Source organism: Phalacrocorax aristotelis, chromosome 6, assembly GCF_949628215.1.
Source record: "Phalacrocorax aristotelis chromosome 6, bGulAri2.1, whole genome shotgun sequence".
Lineage (NCBI taxonomy): Eukaryota > Metazoa > Chordata > Aves > Suliformes > Phalacrocoracidae > Phalacrocorax > Phalacrocorax aristotelis.
In genome coordinates, this window is record NC_134281.1 from 3,673,333 (window position 1) to 3,688,888 (window position 15,556).

A 15,556-nucleotide genomic window follows, 5' to 3' on the forward strand; every position below is an offset into this window, starting at 1 on the left:
CAAAAGGCAGGCACGGTTTTTAAGCATGCAGGAGAACACAGATAAATCACCCAGCTGATGAATAACATCACTTTTAGTTTAATTTAATTCCTTTTCCTGTCCTTCAAACTTTATACATGAGCTTGGTTATTTCTTTTGAAAAAGAATGAAGTCAAGGGAGGGAGCAGACTTTCTTTGCTTAAGCTTTCCTTGCTTAAGCTGAACTAGAAGTCTTGATTTTTTAAAGAAGAAATGTTTTCTATGACTGTCATGGGTTGAGCTGGATAATTTTCTTCACTGTAGCTGGTACAGTCCTGTGTTTTGGACTTAGTATGAGGATAATATTGATGGCATGCTGATGTTTTAGTTGTTGCTGGGTAGTGCTTACACTAGTCAAGGACTTTCCAGCTCCCCGTGCTCTGCCGGGGGCACAAGAAGGCGGGAGGGGAGGGGACACAGCCGGGACAGCTGGGCCCAACTGGCCAGAGGGATATTCCATACCATATGGCATCATGCCCAGTATATAAACTGGGGGGAGTTGGCTGGGGGAAGTAGTGATCGCAGCTTGGGGACTGGTGGCATCAGTCAGCGGGTGGTGAGTGGTTGCGTCTCTTGTTGTTTGGGGTCTTTTCCTCCTCCTGAGGTTTCACCTCTCTCTCTTGTTATTTTCTTTTATTATTACTATTATTATTACTATTATTATTATTACTGTTTTATTTTAATTATTAAACTGTTCTTATCTCAACCCATGAATTTTCTTACTCTGGCCATTCTGATTCTCTCCCCCACCCCAGTGGGGTGGGGGGAGTGCGCGAGCGGCTGTGGGGTGCTGAGTTGCTGACTGGGGGCTAAACCACGACAATGACTTACAAAGGGAGCACCGTGGTTTTGGAGGCCCAGTCCCGTATGAGGAACTAAACAGAGATTATATTGTGCAGCCTCTGGGACAGTCACAGCCGACAGTAGGATACGTGGGAAGGCTGATGGTCCCTGTCCTCCAGGCTGGGTGCTGCTGATGGCATTGGGTAGCTCCCACTTCAGTCAGATGTCCTCAAAACCAGGGGAGAGATTTAATTAGGTGAGTCACATTAAATTCATATCTGTTTTTCAGTGGCAAAGAAAAACCCAGAGGGTGGGAGCTGTGTTTTGGGGAGATTTTTCCCCAGGGGCTGGAGCCCCGGCCAAGCGCCTGCCCCATCACCGCACGGGCTGCGCAAGATGATGCCTGCCTTCATCGCAGTGCCCGCGGGGAAGGTTGCTGGGTGGCTGGAGAAGGAGGGCTCCTTCCCACAGTGTTTACTCTCCGCTCGCTGAAATGACCTGCGCTCGCCCATTGCAACTTGTAGTATGGTATTAGCTGTTCTGAAAATGTATATTCTCTCCTCTCACTGGAGTGCTGGAGAATTAAAGGGTTCATCTCCTTTAACGCATAATAGGATATGTCTTGTCAGCACAGTGTTCCAGAATGAAAAACATATAAACAAAAGTATGAAAAATGTTAATGCAGAAAGTGGCCAAGCGGATTAGTGTGTTAAGCACCTCCTGTACAATGGAGATAAGAGGGTTATACAGACTTCTAAACATCTTTATAACATGCCTCTTAAAGTGTTTATTTTTATAAATTGTTCGCTATAACACAGAAAACTTGCTGTATATCTTACAGGCTGTTTTCTCTCCAGATGCGGGATGAAATCCAGGCTCAGTCAAAGCCAATGACCAAAAGCCTTTGGATTTCAGCAGGGCTGTGATTTCACCCATGGACTCTCCCCCATTAGACAGCGTAGGTTAATTGAGCTAACAATTACCTCCCATGTGACGACCAGCTCAGAACGGCTCCCTCCTCCTCCGCTGACGTTCGTTGGTGCCACGACAGGAACTGGAGAAGAAAAGATGTTGGTGTTTGCATCTACCCACCGCTACTGCCAGGGGTCTTGCCAACTGGATGACGAGAGCTTTCCCTAGCTCAGGTGCAGCTATTCTGCCTTTCAACATGTAGAACAGGGACTACATCATACAACAGCACATTTTAAATGAACTGAAATTATGTTTACACATTTTCAAGTTTATAAGGCTGAAGCCACAGATGTATTTGATACATGAGTACCCTGGTTCAAAAAATTAATTAAAGAAGCTAGTAGCATCAAGTATCTGACATTATTATGCCTCATCAACTAATTGGCAAAATGATGTTCCATTCAGACTGTAGCTGCAACACTACTGATTTACTAATTATGCATTTGTTCAGTAAACATGTTGTTGGAGCAATATATTAATTTTTTTTAATTGGCTGTATGTTTTTCTTAGGAAATTCAAAACTCTTAATTTGCTTTTCTCCTTCTCCCAACACTGTAAGTGTCCAAGACTTCATTGATTAGAGCTTGATTTCCCCAGCGCTGCTCCGCGTGTATGGCACCATAGGTACAGGGTTGAGGTCAAGAAATGTGCTGGTGTTCCAGGCTGAAGGGGCTTCTCATCACTTAAATGGCTCTTGGTGGAGAGGCAAGGAAAATATCAGCATTTCTTGCCTCTCGCTCTGTACTTCCATCAACATGCCCACCCCATTGGCCTATAATTATTGACAGTTTGGGGGAACTGTTTTATGATGCGATGGATGGAATTTAGACAGACCAGCCTAGTTCTTGTTGTATAGTTCCCTGTAGATCTATTTGCAAGGATGGTATCACGTGCCTTTTCAGCTGCTGGAGCAGAACAAAGAGCGATGACTCTGGAACTGACTGCGACAGAAACCCCCTGTAAGAGGTCGTCTGTGCTGTTTACCAGCTCCAAACCCTTGGTACTGTCTTTAGAAATTTGAAGTTTTGTTTTGTTTGAAGTTTAGTTTTGTTGTTCCCTTCATTCACCTCACTGTCTGGAAATTGGATGTGTTGAGACAGGGCTGAGGACAGGGTCAGAAATAGACGGGACAGTTATATCTCAGAAGATTTTTCAAAGATTTTGGTAAGCTTTGCCATGTCTGCCTGCCCTTCCCCATGTCTTCCACCAAGCATTCGTCAAGCTCTAGTAGAGGGAATAAAGGCAATAGTCCTTTCAGTTCACAGAAGTTTATGTGACCCCACTATCACTTCTAGATTCCAGTCCACATGTAAATCTTTATCTGATTTCACCCTCTCTAGAAATATAGAAATTTCATGGTAATTTTGTTTTACAGTCATAAAAGTGAGTGCAAGTGCAAATGGACAGGCTCTTCTGGAGAGTTTAGCATAGATATTCAATTTTGTCCCTCACAATCAATGTCTTTGTGCACATCAGAGGCAAATAATCTAAGACCGACATTGACTGCGTTAAAGGAAAAAATGACAGAACAGACTTTCAGGCCTAGTGTTTCACTGTTTCATGAACCAGTTGATGCTCAATTAGTTCATGTGTTAAATGTGTTCAGTACTTACTACATTTGCATGGGGAAAAAATTTGTACTACTGCTCAACAGAGCCTCAACTGGGTCATAGTTGAGAAACAGATGAAAATTCACAGCTGAGTGCACCAACAGAGGCTCAATTAATTCTCGGCTCCATTTTAATGAAATGAACAGTGGCTCATTTGCATCCACAAATCTACTAATGCTCAGATTTCAGCTGGCAAAATAGCTATTATAATAGTGAAATTCATATCCACCCTTTCATGGCCAGCCTTTTGCTGTCCACACTGTCAGTATGAAACAGTATGTTTCAGTTTCCTATTAATAAAAATATTTAAAAAAATATTTTGAGATAATCTGTTACTTCTCCCACTGCACAGCAACGTCTTGAGACAGAATGATTTACAGCCGTGAAGAAGTTAAGCAACTAAACCTGAGCTGAGTCTTCCTATTCCTTTTGTTAAGCTTCAGATAGGGCTACACTCTAAGGGAATAATACTCCTTGTGCGATTGCCATGATAAATAATATTAATTTTATTGTTTCTCTCTCTTTCCAACCATAGCCTTGTCAATCCCTGTAATAAAAAAAAAGCTTTAGAAGATGAAAGCTTTTACAGGCTGTATAGGTGGTTTTGAATATCACACTTTACAAAGCCCCACGGTGGCAAGAGCAAGAAAGGCCTTCTCAAGACTAGCTTTGACTTCATGATCAGTCATGCAGCGGAGGATGTATATTTGTGGTACTCTGCTGGGAAATTTAGAAAATCTGGCCTTTTCCTGTCTCCAGGTTTTCATTAGCCTTCCCTTTTCACCTTGCTCCTTACTCCCTGCATGTGAAAGCGTCCCATGGTTCTCCTGCTGGAGGAAGGGGTCAGGCACCACTCGGGCACCCATCCCCCAGGCACCTAAGCCCAGGCAGGATCAGTGCATCTTTCCAGGCTAGAGGCTCTCAGGCTCTTCCCTTTCCTTGCGCGCAGCCTTCAGTCTGCTTTACTACCCCACTGGCCAGGCAGACCTGACTGCTGATAAGACTCATGTGATGTCTCCGTGCACCTGGAAAGCTGACAAAATCTATTGGAATTGGTGTTCTAATGATCAAATAGTTGTTTCTGGCATCAGTACTGAGTATGAGTTTTTGCTTCAACAATAGGAAAAAGAACTTATTACATTTAAATCAACTGATTTAATACATTTTGAAGTAATTCTGCCTTGGGACAAATATTATAGGCATTGTGAGAAACAAAAGGATCCCCCTTTCTAAGGATATATGTATTTTCTGCTGGATAATGTACAGTACTGTATTTTGAGTTCTGTCTTGAAATGCATCTTGCCAAGCTTCTGAGCTTGGCAAATGAGATAGACAGAGAAGGGAAAGTGGATTGTAAAAGCTGCTTCCATTTTACTGCTCTCTGTCCTTTAAATACTGATTTTATAGGTGGGAGAGAGTTAATCAGCAGGGGGCTGGAGAAACATAAAACAAACCAAAGGTTTGGGCTTCAAATAAATTGTACCAAACTGAGTAGGTCAAAGGAGTGACAGTGTCGGTCAGCCAAGAATGAGTCTTCTTCCTATGAGGTTCCAAGTCTCAGAAGATAAATGTGTAAGGGTTAGACAGACAGAGAGTAAGGATCCCGCCCTGGAGTCAGTGATAGCTATTAGTTTCGCTGGGCTTTGGATGCTGTAATTTATTTCCTCCAGTTAAAGCCAATATCCTGTCCCTATTGATGCTCAGATATCTGCAGCAAAGGCATTACACGCTTGTGCTAGGATATGCCCGACAGCTGGCTTTATCATTTTCTATGCAAGTCCCTGAGCAGGGTATAAACATGGTTATAATTGGAAGAAAACAAATGTTGCTCCCCAATTGCTTGAATGAAAGCTGGTGTTCAGGCATTGGGATTAGATCTATTTCGGGACATATCAAAGGGAGGAGGCATGGGCCATCTCCAGCCTTTATTGCTGGCCCAAGTGATCTCCAAATCAGAGAGCAAAGCATGCGGTACCCCAACCATGTCCAAGCATCCCCTGCGTTGGTAGCGCAGGTCTGCTGTCACGAAGCCATAGCAGCCACAGACTGAAATGCCATACAGGTATGTAAGTAACCCCGTAGGAGCGAGTGGCTCTGCTGCAGTGAAATTCTCACACCCGAGGAGCTGGCAATGTGCCTGCATGGAAAAAACTCAGGGAAACTAGGGACTTACCTGCTGCTTTAGTCCTCAGTAGAGCTGATGGTCTGCTTGGCTCCCCAATTCCAACACTATTGCTGGCAACCACACGAAACTCATACTCAACCCAAGGGCTTAAGTCAACTACTGTTGCCTTGTAAGTCCTACCGTTAACGACTTCAGGAACTAAAGGTAAAATAAACATGTCATGACAATTTATTTTTGGAGCAATTAACGGTATATGCAAAAAAAAAATACACGGCAACTCTCAAATTGCTTACCTGTTGCAGCTGCCTGCCATCCAACTGAGAAAGGAGTCCTTGTCTGAATACTGTAGATCTGTACTGGACTATTATTATCTATTCCAGACTTCCAGGACAACACAGCAGTAGTGCTAGAAATATGTTCAACTTTAACATCTTCTGGTGGACCTGGGGGGCCTAATATGATCAGCATTTTAAGATGAAGGTATTAGGAAGAGAAGATTCATTGCTGGGTTGGGTTGGGCAATTCTTACTTTCTCAAGTTAGTGGAATTATTCATGAAGCTGCAGTTTCATAAAAGCAGCACAATCTCTAAATGATGGCTTTATGCCTGTATTACATTTTTCTAATTAATGAAGGGTTTTGAGTCAGGAAAATGAATGTCTTTATGTTTCTAATATGCAAACTGCAAACAAGGGAATGATTTTCCTTTGTCTGACCAAGGAAGTTACCCAGTGTGTCTTTTGCTGAGCCATCCAACATTTTCAGAATTGGTATTGGATTTAATCAAAACTGAGGTTTAGAAAGAATGTAAGATGGTGCGCTATACAGATTTCTGATTTCTGCTAGGGTTTAGAGGGTCTGCTCCCATAACAGCATTTCGCTTGCTTCTGGCAGCAAAAAGATCAGTTAGTTGACCATACAAATAATTTTCCATATTATCTCCAAATAGTGGAAAGCAACAAGGTCTCTTGGTTTTTTCCAGCCTGCAAGTGACCCAGAGATACCCAGCAAGGAGCAGGTGGCAGCAGTCTGCTGAAAGTAGGGGACTTCCCTATGCCCTGCCGTATTGACCTGTGCGGCCAGAAATATTTACCTTCCAAAGAGGCCATGGCAGAATTGCGCAGGTCTCCCCGGGTTAGCTGCACACTAGGATCATGCGGGCCAGAATCTCGATCCAGTTTTGGGTCCAAGGGTAAAATATATATATAATATTTCACTATTGGATTGTTGATTTGATATCTTAGGAACGACTTAAACAACAGCGGATGTTAAGAATTTCTAATTCCTCCAGAAGATATGTGCGTCTACATTTAACAGACATACCTCTTACAATTATATCTACTGTTGCAGATTGACTGTCTAAAGTTGTTTGTACCATGCACACATATTTCCCAGAATGATGTAGCTGAATATTTCTTATCATCAAATCCCCAACAGATTCCTGGAGATACAAAGAAAGTAAACTAATCATTCACAACATGCTTTCCATTCTGGACATTTTTATAAATTGCTCAATATTAATAAAAAATTCAGCTTTTAAATTAAAATATTCATAGCTATCATCAGTTTCTTTCATGTGGACGTTTTTATTATGGCTTCACAAATAACTCAAGCACCTTTATGAAATTTAAGAAAGAAAAATAAATGGCTGCAGCCCTTGTAAAGAAACTGTGATTTGCCATGCATATAAATAGCGATGGAAGAATGATGATAAATATTTGTGTTGTCTAAAGACTGTGGCAAATAGTTTCATTAAGCACTAAGGAGTTTAAAAATCTTACTCTTCCAATTCTTTCAAAATGATGTATTCCTCTATTAAAATCAATTGTATTGCCATTGAATGACCACGCGAACGCCACATGAACGGAGGGGTCGTGAGACACCTGGCATGGAAGGACTATGCTTTCTCCAACTGTTACATCCATATTAGAAGGTGGAGTAGTAATTACAGTCCTTTCTGTGGAGACAAAAAAGAAATCCTTTTTATTCACATGCTTATAAAAATAGTAGATCTTGAATGAGATTTGTACCATTTGTGAAATGATTTAAAATTGGCCCAAATGTTCCATAATAAAGAAAATGATCTCTAATATGGTGATGATTTCAGAACACTCTTACCCGTGTGTAGCCTATTACTTTTGCAGTACCAATACGAGCGCACTGCGTACCTCTGAGAGTGAGCAGATGTCAGAGGCAACATGCTAAATTAGTCATGTGTTACTGTGTAAAGCCCCTAGTCAATAGATATGATTTCAGCTCAAAAAGTGCAGAATTCATTATTGAGACTTTACAAAATATGCCCATGGTTCTCCAAACTTGAAAATCTCTCCTTATAGGAAACTGCAGCAAAAGCAAAACTGCTGTTCGTCTCCGCTTACTTTATACATTGAGATCCTTAATCTATATTAATGTTAGTGGTAGTTTACTGCAGAGTGTTGCCTACATTACAGCTTCAAAGAAGATCTCTTCACAAACAGAAAAAACTATTTATGCAATCTTTTTTAACCCCTTGCACTGAGAAACAAACTTGCAGCTCTTACTGAGGGAAGTAGTAGCTTGCTGAAGGGGAAAGGAATAGGTTTATATGGCTTCACCTTTGTTGATACGACTGGCAGATAGATTAGAGATAACAACCACTTTGTTGTAAGCAATTCCCTTGAATAAAGCTTTTGTGCGTGAAAGTATTATAAAACGGTGAGAATTTAGAGGCGCATGAATAAAACGAGAGCAGAACCTATTCAACAATATTAATATGTTCTGAAAATAATGTGAGAGGAGAAGAAAATTTGCACGAGCTGTATTAGTTCAGCGTTCATTCTGGCTTAACCCTATGTGTTAGAAATGTACCTGAAAATTCAGGATTTTGCTTTTACCAAGGCCTTGATTCCAAAGGGCTAATGCATGCTAGGGTATCCAACCCCTTTCCTTCACACACATTTTCGTTCAGACCTTCACCATCATTGCAGTAAGTGATTAACATGTGGGTACAGACAGGCAGTACGGGCTGAAACTTGAAGGGCTTCTTCCCAGCACCGGAGCCGCACTGGGTGAGTGACTGTTATGGTCAAGTAGAAACAAGGCAGAACGTTGCATTTTCCTTTTAAAATGAAACTGGATCTCACTAGCTTCAGTGGTATACCTGCCGCAGGCATCAGGTAATGTTTTCCAAGGAAAATAAGGGAAGAACTTGTCTGATTTTTGTTAGTATAGACAAATTAGGTGGGTTTTTTTTCTGGTATCTTTAAGAGAGTGTCGGAGGTTCTCATCGTGAGTTAGAGCTCAGACTTGGAACCCACTTTCTCAGATTTCTCTATGTAATCTGATTGCTCTTCACAACCATGTAAAACTGTCATTGTGGCAGCTCCATCAGTTTGCCAGAAGTCAAGGTCTGCAGAAATGTGAAGGCTTCAGATGACTGTCTTGAAGATACTTGATCATTAGGTTAGAGAAATCTCTTCCTTTTCCTGGAAGCAGCGTGTCAGATGCAATAAATTCCAGATGATTCAAGGGCCATATCCTTTGTTGGCACAACTCCACTGATTTCAGCACACGCTGGCAAAGAACTTGGCTCCATAAATCTCGGATGAAGTAATTCCATTGTGAAGTACAGGTAACTTTTATAGAATAACATTCAAAATTATCCGGGAACTACAGAGAACCTCCGCAAAGTTTTCTTTCCTTGCTTTTTCTCCTGTACTTCTTATTCTCACAGCTGAAATAGAACTGCATGAATAACACTTTGAGGAGAGAAATTCTATTACTTGCAATAGTGCGGTATATGTTAAAAGAAGAAAAAAAGGAATAATACCCTGGTATAATAATATATTAAAAATTGGAAAGTTACTTTCATGAGAGCCAGAACTTCTCTTTGCCACTAGCAGGTGGAGAGGCATGATCTGCTGCCTGATATGGCCCTCCAAACTCGTCATCTCTTCCTTCAAAGCCATCCTGTAAGACTCTCTCCTTCCTTAAACGTATAAATCGTGTGCATCTTTATATGGAGCTTTTAAAGCCAATGAAACATGGCATCGAGGAAGCAAAGTCTTCCCCTGAACACCATGATCGACCTCAAAGTAGAAATTCCACGTCGCTCTGAACGTTTATGCTATGTTTTCTTCCAGACTCCACTTGGGTTTTGTCTCCTCTGCCTTTAGCTGTGCAGGAGAGATGTCTCCACACATATTCTCTCATAAATTATGCGAAAGGTTATGCCATGTTTACAAGAGGGTATTGAAGGGTCTGGCAAGTCATCCCGGGCTGTCCCTCACCTCACGTAGCCCCTGGGTCTGACCTGTGCAGCGGGAGAGCCAGGAGGTGGGAACTGGCTCCCCTGAAATCACTGCAGCAGTCCCCTCCACAGCTCCTGTCTCCTGTACGGTGCAACTGCTCCTGGGAACGGAGAGGGCTGGCCCTAACCAGCCTCGCTTACAATGTCAGACAGATGGGCAACAGCAAGTTTCCTGAGCCTTCTGTTGGTAAGCTCCACGTCCAGACGTGAGTAAATGGCGGTTACAGGGCCCAGCTTCCCAGGCCTCTCGGATGGTCCCCAAAGCCTAACATGAGCTCCATGCTGCCTGATATAAACTGCTGCCGGTGGTTTATCTGTCTTGCTTAAAGCTGGCTTGGATGTACCTGTTTTGCAGTGCTTTGACGACAGCCTGAAGATACCCTTTTCATTGCGAGAATTAGCAGAATACTGCTAAAACTCCAAATCAAGGCACTTATGCCAGGGATAAAATTCACCCTTTCTGCTTTATTTCATTCAGCATTAACAAAACTTTACGCCACCTCCAAATTTTCTTTGTGTCAAGTACTCCCTGTCCTTCAAACTTCTCTTTAAAATATCTACATTTCACAAAACCCAGGTGACCTCTACTGCCACAAGACTGAATGCCACCTCATTTTGTAACTCCTGCTTCTCTGTAATGGATTGTTGTTTACCAGGACTGGTGCATTTTGACTCTTCTACAATGCGCTGTGTACAATTACAGCATTCTATAAATAAGTAAAATACTATAAATAAAATCAATTTACTTCTATGGAAAGGTCAAAGTAAGACTAAGCAAGAATGATACAAACAGGGTTGCATAGAATTTATAATCAGATTCAAGAGTTACGTTCCAAAACCCATAGAATACAAATAGAAAATTATGTCCTATTTTCTGTAAAATCTTTAAACCTCCATCAAAGCCAGCTGTCAGTTGTACAGGAAGGGGCCATTGGCTCCAGCTGTTTTGAAACTTTTCTTCATCAGAAGGTTCTAATAATATTATGGTTGCCTCATTAGGTCTGTCGTGTAATTTCTTGTGTCATTATTTGACCACACATTCAAAGAGATCAGAAATAAGACATCTGCAATCCTGTTATAGAATGTTATTAGAAGGAATAAAAATTCCAGAGATCATTTATCTGTTAAAACTTATGGAATGCCTCCGTAGGGAAAAGAAAAATATTTGGAACAAAAAAAAAGCAGTCTATGGAACCCTCTAGGGAACCAGTATTTTGGAATATCAGAACATAAAGGTTTCTTCCTATAACACAACAAATCCCAGTAGCTATGCTGTTAGTATTATAAGTCTACTTTGTTATTGGCATGGACCTATTTGCCTCCACCAAATAAACAGTGAAAACTGTCCTTTTGTGAATTATGCTGGGTTTGTGTGTGAGGTGTGTTTTTAGTAGTGTTAGCAAAAAAAAAATCCATTTTATTATGGTTTTATCATCCTCTTGTATCCCTTGTTCTGGCCTGCCCACATCCAGGGATACCACTGATGTAGAGTGGTTCACTTGTGCCATATTTTCTGCTTCTTTTATGGGGTTGTCTTTAAGACTTCCACCTCAAATACTTTTAAAAGCTTCTTAAAAGCTCTTGGTTCTACATTATCTATCTATCTTGCTTAGCAACTGCAGACATGCATTATATGGCAAATCCCATTCCAGAAGAGAAAATAGATAAGATGTTGCGAGTGCTGGAGGTATAATAAAGACTTCTCACACAAAGAATAAACAACTCAATGAGCAGCAATAAACTTAATTTGCACATTAGATATGCTTTTCCAAGTTCTGACATTTCAGTTGAAAATAATGCTGAAGCAATGAGGCCTATAATTGAACAGCCAAAACTTCTCCAGAGGGGAAACAAAAACAAATGTTCCCTGCAAACAAGATCATTTTTATACCACATTGTTACTCAGTGTTTTAATAAACTTCATAAATGCCAAACAAAATATTTTTTCCATGTTTTAATGTGATTTTCCCATATTGCTCCATTAGGATGTACGTATGTGATACGTGAAATGGTATATAACCTTAATGAAGTCAGAGCTGCCTAAACCCTAAACTTCTTGGTTTATTCATTGCTAGCTGTGCTGTAACATCGTCTCAGATTACACGTTGCACTGCATCACCGCTAATTGCTCTTTCATAATACCAGTATGAAAAAGATTTTTGCCAGCTGCAGTAGCTTAGGGAGGAGGTCATGCCCGCAGGCTGCAGCAACTATTCTGAAGTCATTGAAAAGAAGAATGTTGAGAAAAAAAAAGAGTTGCAAATTACAGTTAATAATGTGCTCTTCTTGTAACTACAGGCATTATTATTGTTAGCTGTTTTGCAAAACTGATAAATACGCTTCCTATCATCTCAGAAGTTCCACCTTTAAACATGTTGTCCTCATTTAAAATCAACAAATATGAATGCTTGTATAAGAAAATGCCTGTATTGAAAAGATCATGTGGGAGCAAAAAGAAAAAAAAAACATACTGAGTTTGCCTCGGTTTTCCTTCTTTTTTATTTTTTTTCTTTTCTGTCAGTGATCAAAGATCAGAGGATATAGAGCACAGTCATTTCGTATGCTGCTCATAGGAATATCTATCCAAACAATATCTCTTTTCATGTCCTCCAGCTCTGGACTAGTCCACCTGAGTGGTAAGTTCATACAAAATCTTTTTACTAATGGAGACAGACCATCCATCAGCACAGCAAAAACGTGAAGAAAAGGACTGCTTTGGACATAATATACTCCAGCGTGCTCCACAATGTATTTAACTGTGTTTCAAGGAAGAGTGAAGAATACTGCAGGGAAGACACCGCCACTGCAGAGCATCAACCGGGCTGGGGTCAGAGCCAGCGCGTGAGGTTACACCAGCAGCTCAGCCCCAGCAAAGGCAAAGCTGCAGCTTTAGAGGGAGGGAGAATTACAGCAGATGTGACCGTTTGCTATCACGTGTATCCTAGCCCATAACACAATTTCTGAATGTTTAAACTGATAACCACGGGATGGCTGTTAGGGAAATTATTTATACACCTCTGACTAAAGCATCGCAACATCTGTAAGTAAAACTGCTGGCCTCACCAGGGTGGTCTGAAAAGCTGAATTAGGTGTTGAAGTTGCCACTGTTTCCAGTGGGAGGACTTAGACCTCCATCCAAAAGCAACACAGACTGCTCAATAAATTGCCTAGACCAGCAGGAGGAACTAAGAAGAGGCAGGCGCCTGAGCACTGGCGGTGCCCGCCGCAGCTTTGGCTGACAGCAAGGACGGTCGCCCAAGCGGGGTCTTGCACAAAAGGTCCCTTTCTGCGAGCAGATGCCTTCCTGGGCAAGCGTCACGCTGCTCGAATCGACAGCCGCCCGGGGGCTGTCTGCCCCTTGCGCCGCTGGTTGGAGGCTCGTGGTTAGAGCAGCCATCGGGGGTCAGGTCCTTCCCAGTCACGGGCGGTGAACCCTGTGCCTCCCACTTGTCTCAGCCACGACTTTGTACAAGTCCGCTCCAGGTGGAGAAGAGCTGGGAGCAAAGAAAGCAGCAGCCCGGGGGAAACTGGGTCCCCCCGCAGCGAGGGCACGCAGTGAAGATGGAGTGGGGGAAAGGACAGACGGAAACCTGGCTTTCCAGTCCAAAAGGTTATTTATGTTTTATATGCGAGTGCCACAAAGTGAGACCGGTAGAGAGTTACCTGCGCTTAGTGCCTTAAGCAAAAACGGGGGGGGAGAAGAATGGAAAAACAGAAGAAGAAAGCATGCCTTGCATTGGAGCGGGAAGTGCTCTGCAGCCAGGCCAGGCCTTGCTAGAGCCATATAAAGTTTGGGAAACATCATGCCTAACTAAGTAATTGCACTATGGCACATCTCGTCAGATCCCGTCAGTTGTCTTGTCTTAGAGGATGCAGGATTTGGCTTCTTATAACAATCCTGATGGGACAATTTCATAGTGTTGACTCTCAAGTTGGCGAGTCGCTTTCTTTTTAAGGAGAGAATTAAAATTTTATCTCATATAAATAATGGAGAAGAAAATAACGCTAAAGTGAGGGGAAGATGTTCCTCATTCTCCCTTCAGAAAAAGGTCTGTTTAGCTACATTAACCTGTAGGTAATCATTGAAATTATTTAATTAAACTAAAATCTAATGTAGGAAAACTCCATCAAAAAAATCACATGCTTTCAGACAAGGGAGCGTCCTGTGAAATGAGGTGTCTTAGTATTAATATCCAGGAAAACAAACTGGTCTGAAAGTATAGAAGATACCCTAACAGATCCCTTGTTTTGTCATGAATGCTATTTATCATTAATTTATAATAATTATTGATCATAATTATTTATCATAAATTTATCATACTTGCTATTAGACTGGGGGAGGGCTGTGGATGATGGCCGTTTTAATATTCAGAATCAAAAGCCCTGTGAAGGGCCAAAGAAGAGTTTTTGCTTGGCTCTGATTTGTTTTAGAGTTATTTACCAAAGTATCACACAGCAGCTGGGATGCAGAGGAGTGGGTGGCTTCAGCATCTGCAGGAATGCAACGTATGCAACATATACCCGCCCCACGCTGAAGGAGATAACCCCACCTGGTTTTCAGATTACTTCATAACATCTTATTTCTTTACGGCACTCCAGCTTTAAAGTCTCTTCTGCAGTCTCAGATGTGATATAAATTGTAAACAAGCCGAACAAAGTCATTCAAGCACACGGCACAGGGTACGCGGAACCGCGGCGCTGCCTCGGTGTCGCTTCACACCGTGGCTGCCCAGTGCCTGCAACAGCGCAGCCCATACCTGCGGCGCCTAAATGGTCCCGCAGTGCAAATATCATTATTAATGTTACCACCTGGTTCTGTGGATACCTTGGGAGTCCTCCCTGATAAACAAATCGATTATCGGAGTGGTGCGGTCATGAGGTTTTCTTTGCTGCAGGCAGTGGAGAGCTCAGTTCCAGCTTTAAACCTGTCAATACTAGCACTGATTGGCACAGGCTTGGGCATCCCAGTGAAATAAAAAACCAAAAGCATAATCTTTCTAATATTCATAAAGCACAAAAGAAAATACTGAAGTACCTTTCACAACCAGGTGCCCTGAATTTCTGGCAACTCCGAACTGATTTGTCGCTACACAAGTGTACACCCCGGCATCTGATTTTGTGATGTTATAGAGCCTGAGACTGCCATCTTCTAGTAAGAAAACCCTGGGGAAAAAAATAAACAAACAAAAAAGAAGAAAAGACGACTTCTGTTACAGGAACTGTATTGGAAACGCAATGCTACTTTTAATATTTAAATGCTTCTGTTATACTTTTTCTCTTCTACAGCAAGCTGAATATGTATCAACCAGTTTTCACCTCTGCTTATTACTAATTCCATATTAAGAATGTTACATTGACATCCTGGCGTTGACCATTAGCTTATCTAGCTGACTTCCTTGCAGCAAAATTTGGAGCCTGGAGGAAGACGGAAGACCCAACTTGTTACCTAATGGTGTTATATTTTACCACGGGGGTTATTTTTTTGTCAGATCCCAATGCTGCAGTTGTGTCTGAGCCCAGCTGCCTGTGCAATTTTGTCAGGATTATTAAAAGATATTAGCAGACTAGCTGAGATGCTGAAATGCCATCTCACAAGCCGAGGAGCCAAATCAAATACATCACTGTCTCATAGGGCCCTCAAATCACCTTATTAGTCACTATGTTGTTTACCCCAGTTTGCAGAGTATTGGGTAAATTGCATTTAATAGTAATTTCAGTACCGCTGCTGGGTTTTATGGGCAAAATTAATTTCTAAGCTTGT

The 15,556-nt window shown here is 41.8% G+C and overlaps 1 protein-coding gene across 4 annotated transcripts in view; it reads right to left on the bottom strand.

Moving 5' to 3' along the window:
* LOC142058460 (contactin-6-like) overlaps nucleotides 1-15,556 on the bottom strand; it is an 84,049-nt gene that overhangs the window by 10,225 nt on the left and 58,268 nt on the right. For all 4 annotated transcript variants that reach the window (XM_075095628.1, XM_075095625.1, XM_075095626.1 and 1 more), the window contains 6 exons: nucleotides 14,831-14,958; nucleotides 7,289-7,464; nucleotides 6,831-6,948; nucleotides 5,802-5,960; nucleotides 5,557-5,706; nucleotides 1,785-1,855 (listed from right to left, as the gene is read on the bottom strand). In XM_075095628.1, coding sequence (XP_074951729.1) covers nucleotides 1,785-1,855; nucleotides 5,557-5,706; nucleotides 5,802-5,960; nucleotides 6,831-6,948; nucleotides 7,289-7,464; nucleotides 14,831-14,958 — 802 coding nt within the window. The remainder of the gene's footprint in view (nucleotides 1-1,784; nucleotides 1,856-5,556; nucleotides 5,707-5,801; nucleotides 5,961-6,830; nucleotides 6,949-7,288; nucleotides 7,465-14,830; nucleotides 14,959-15,556) is intronic.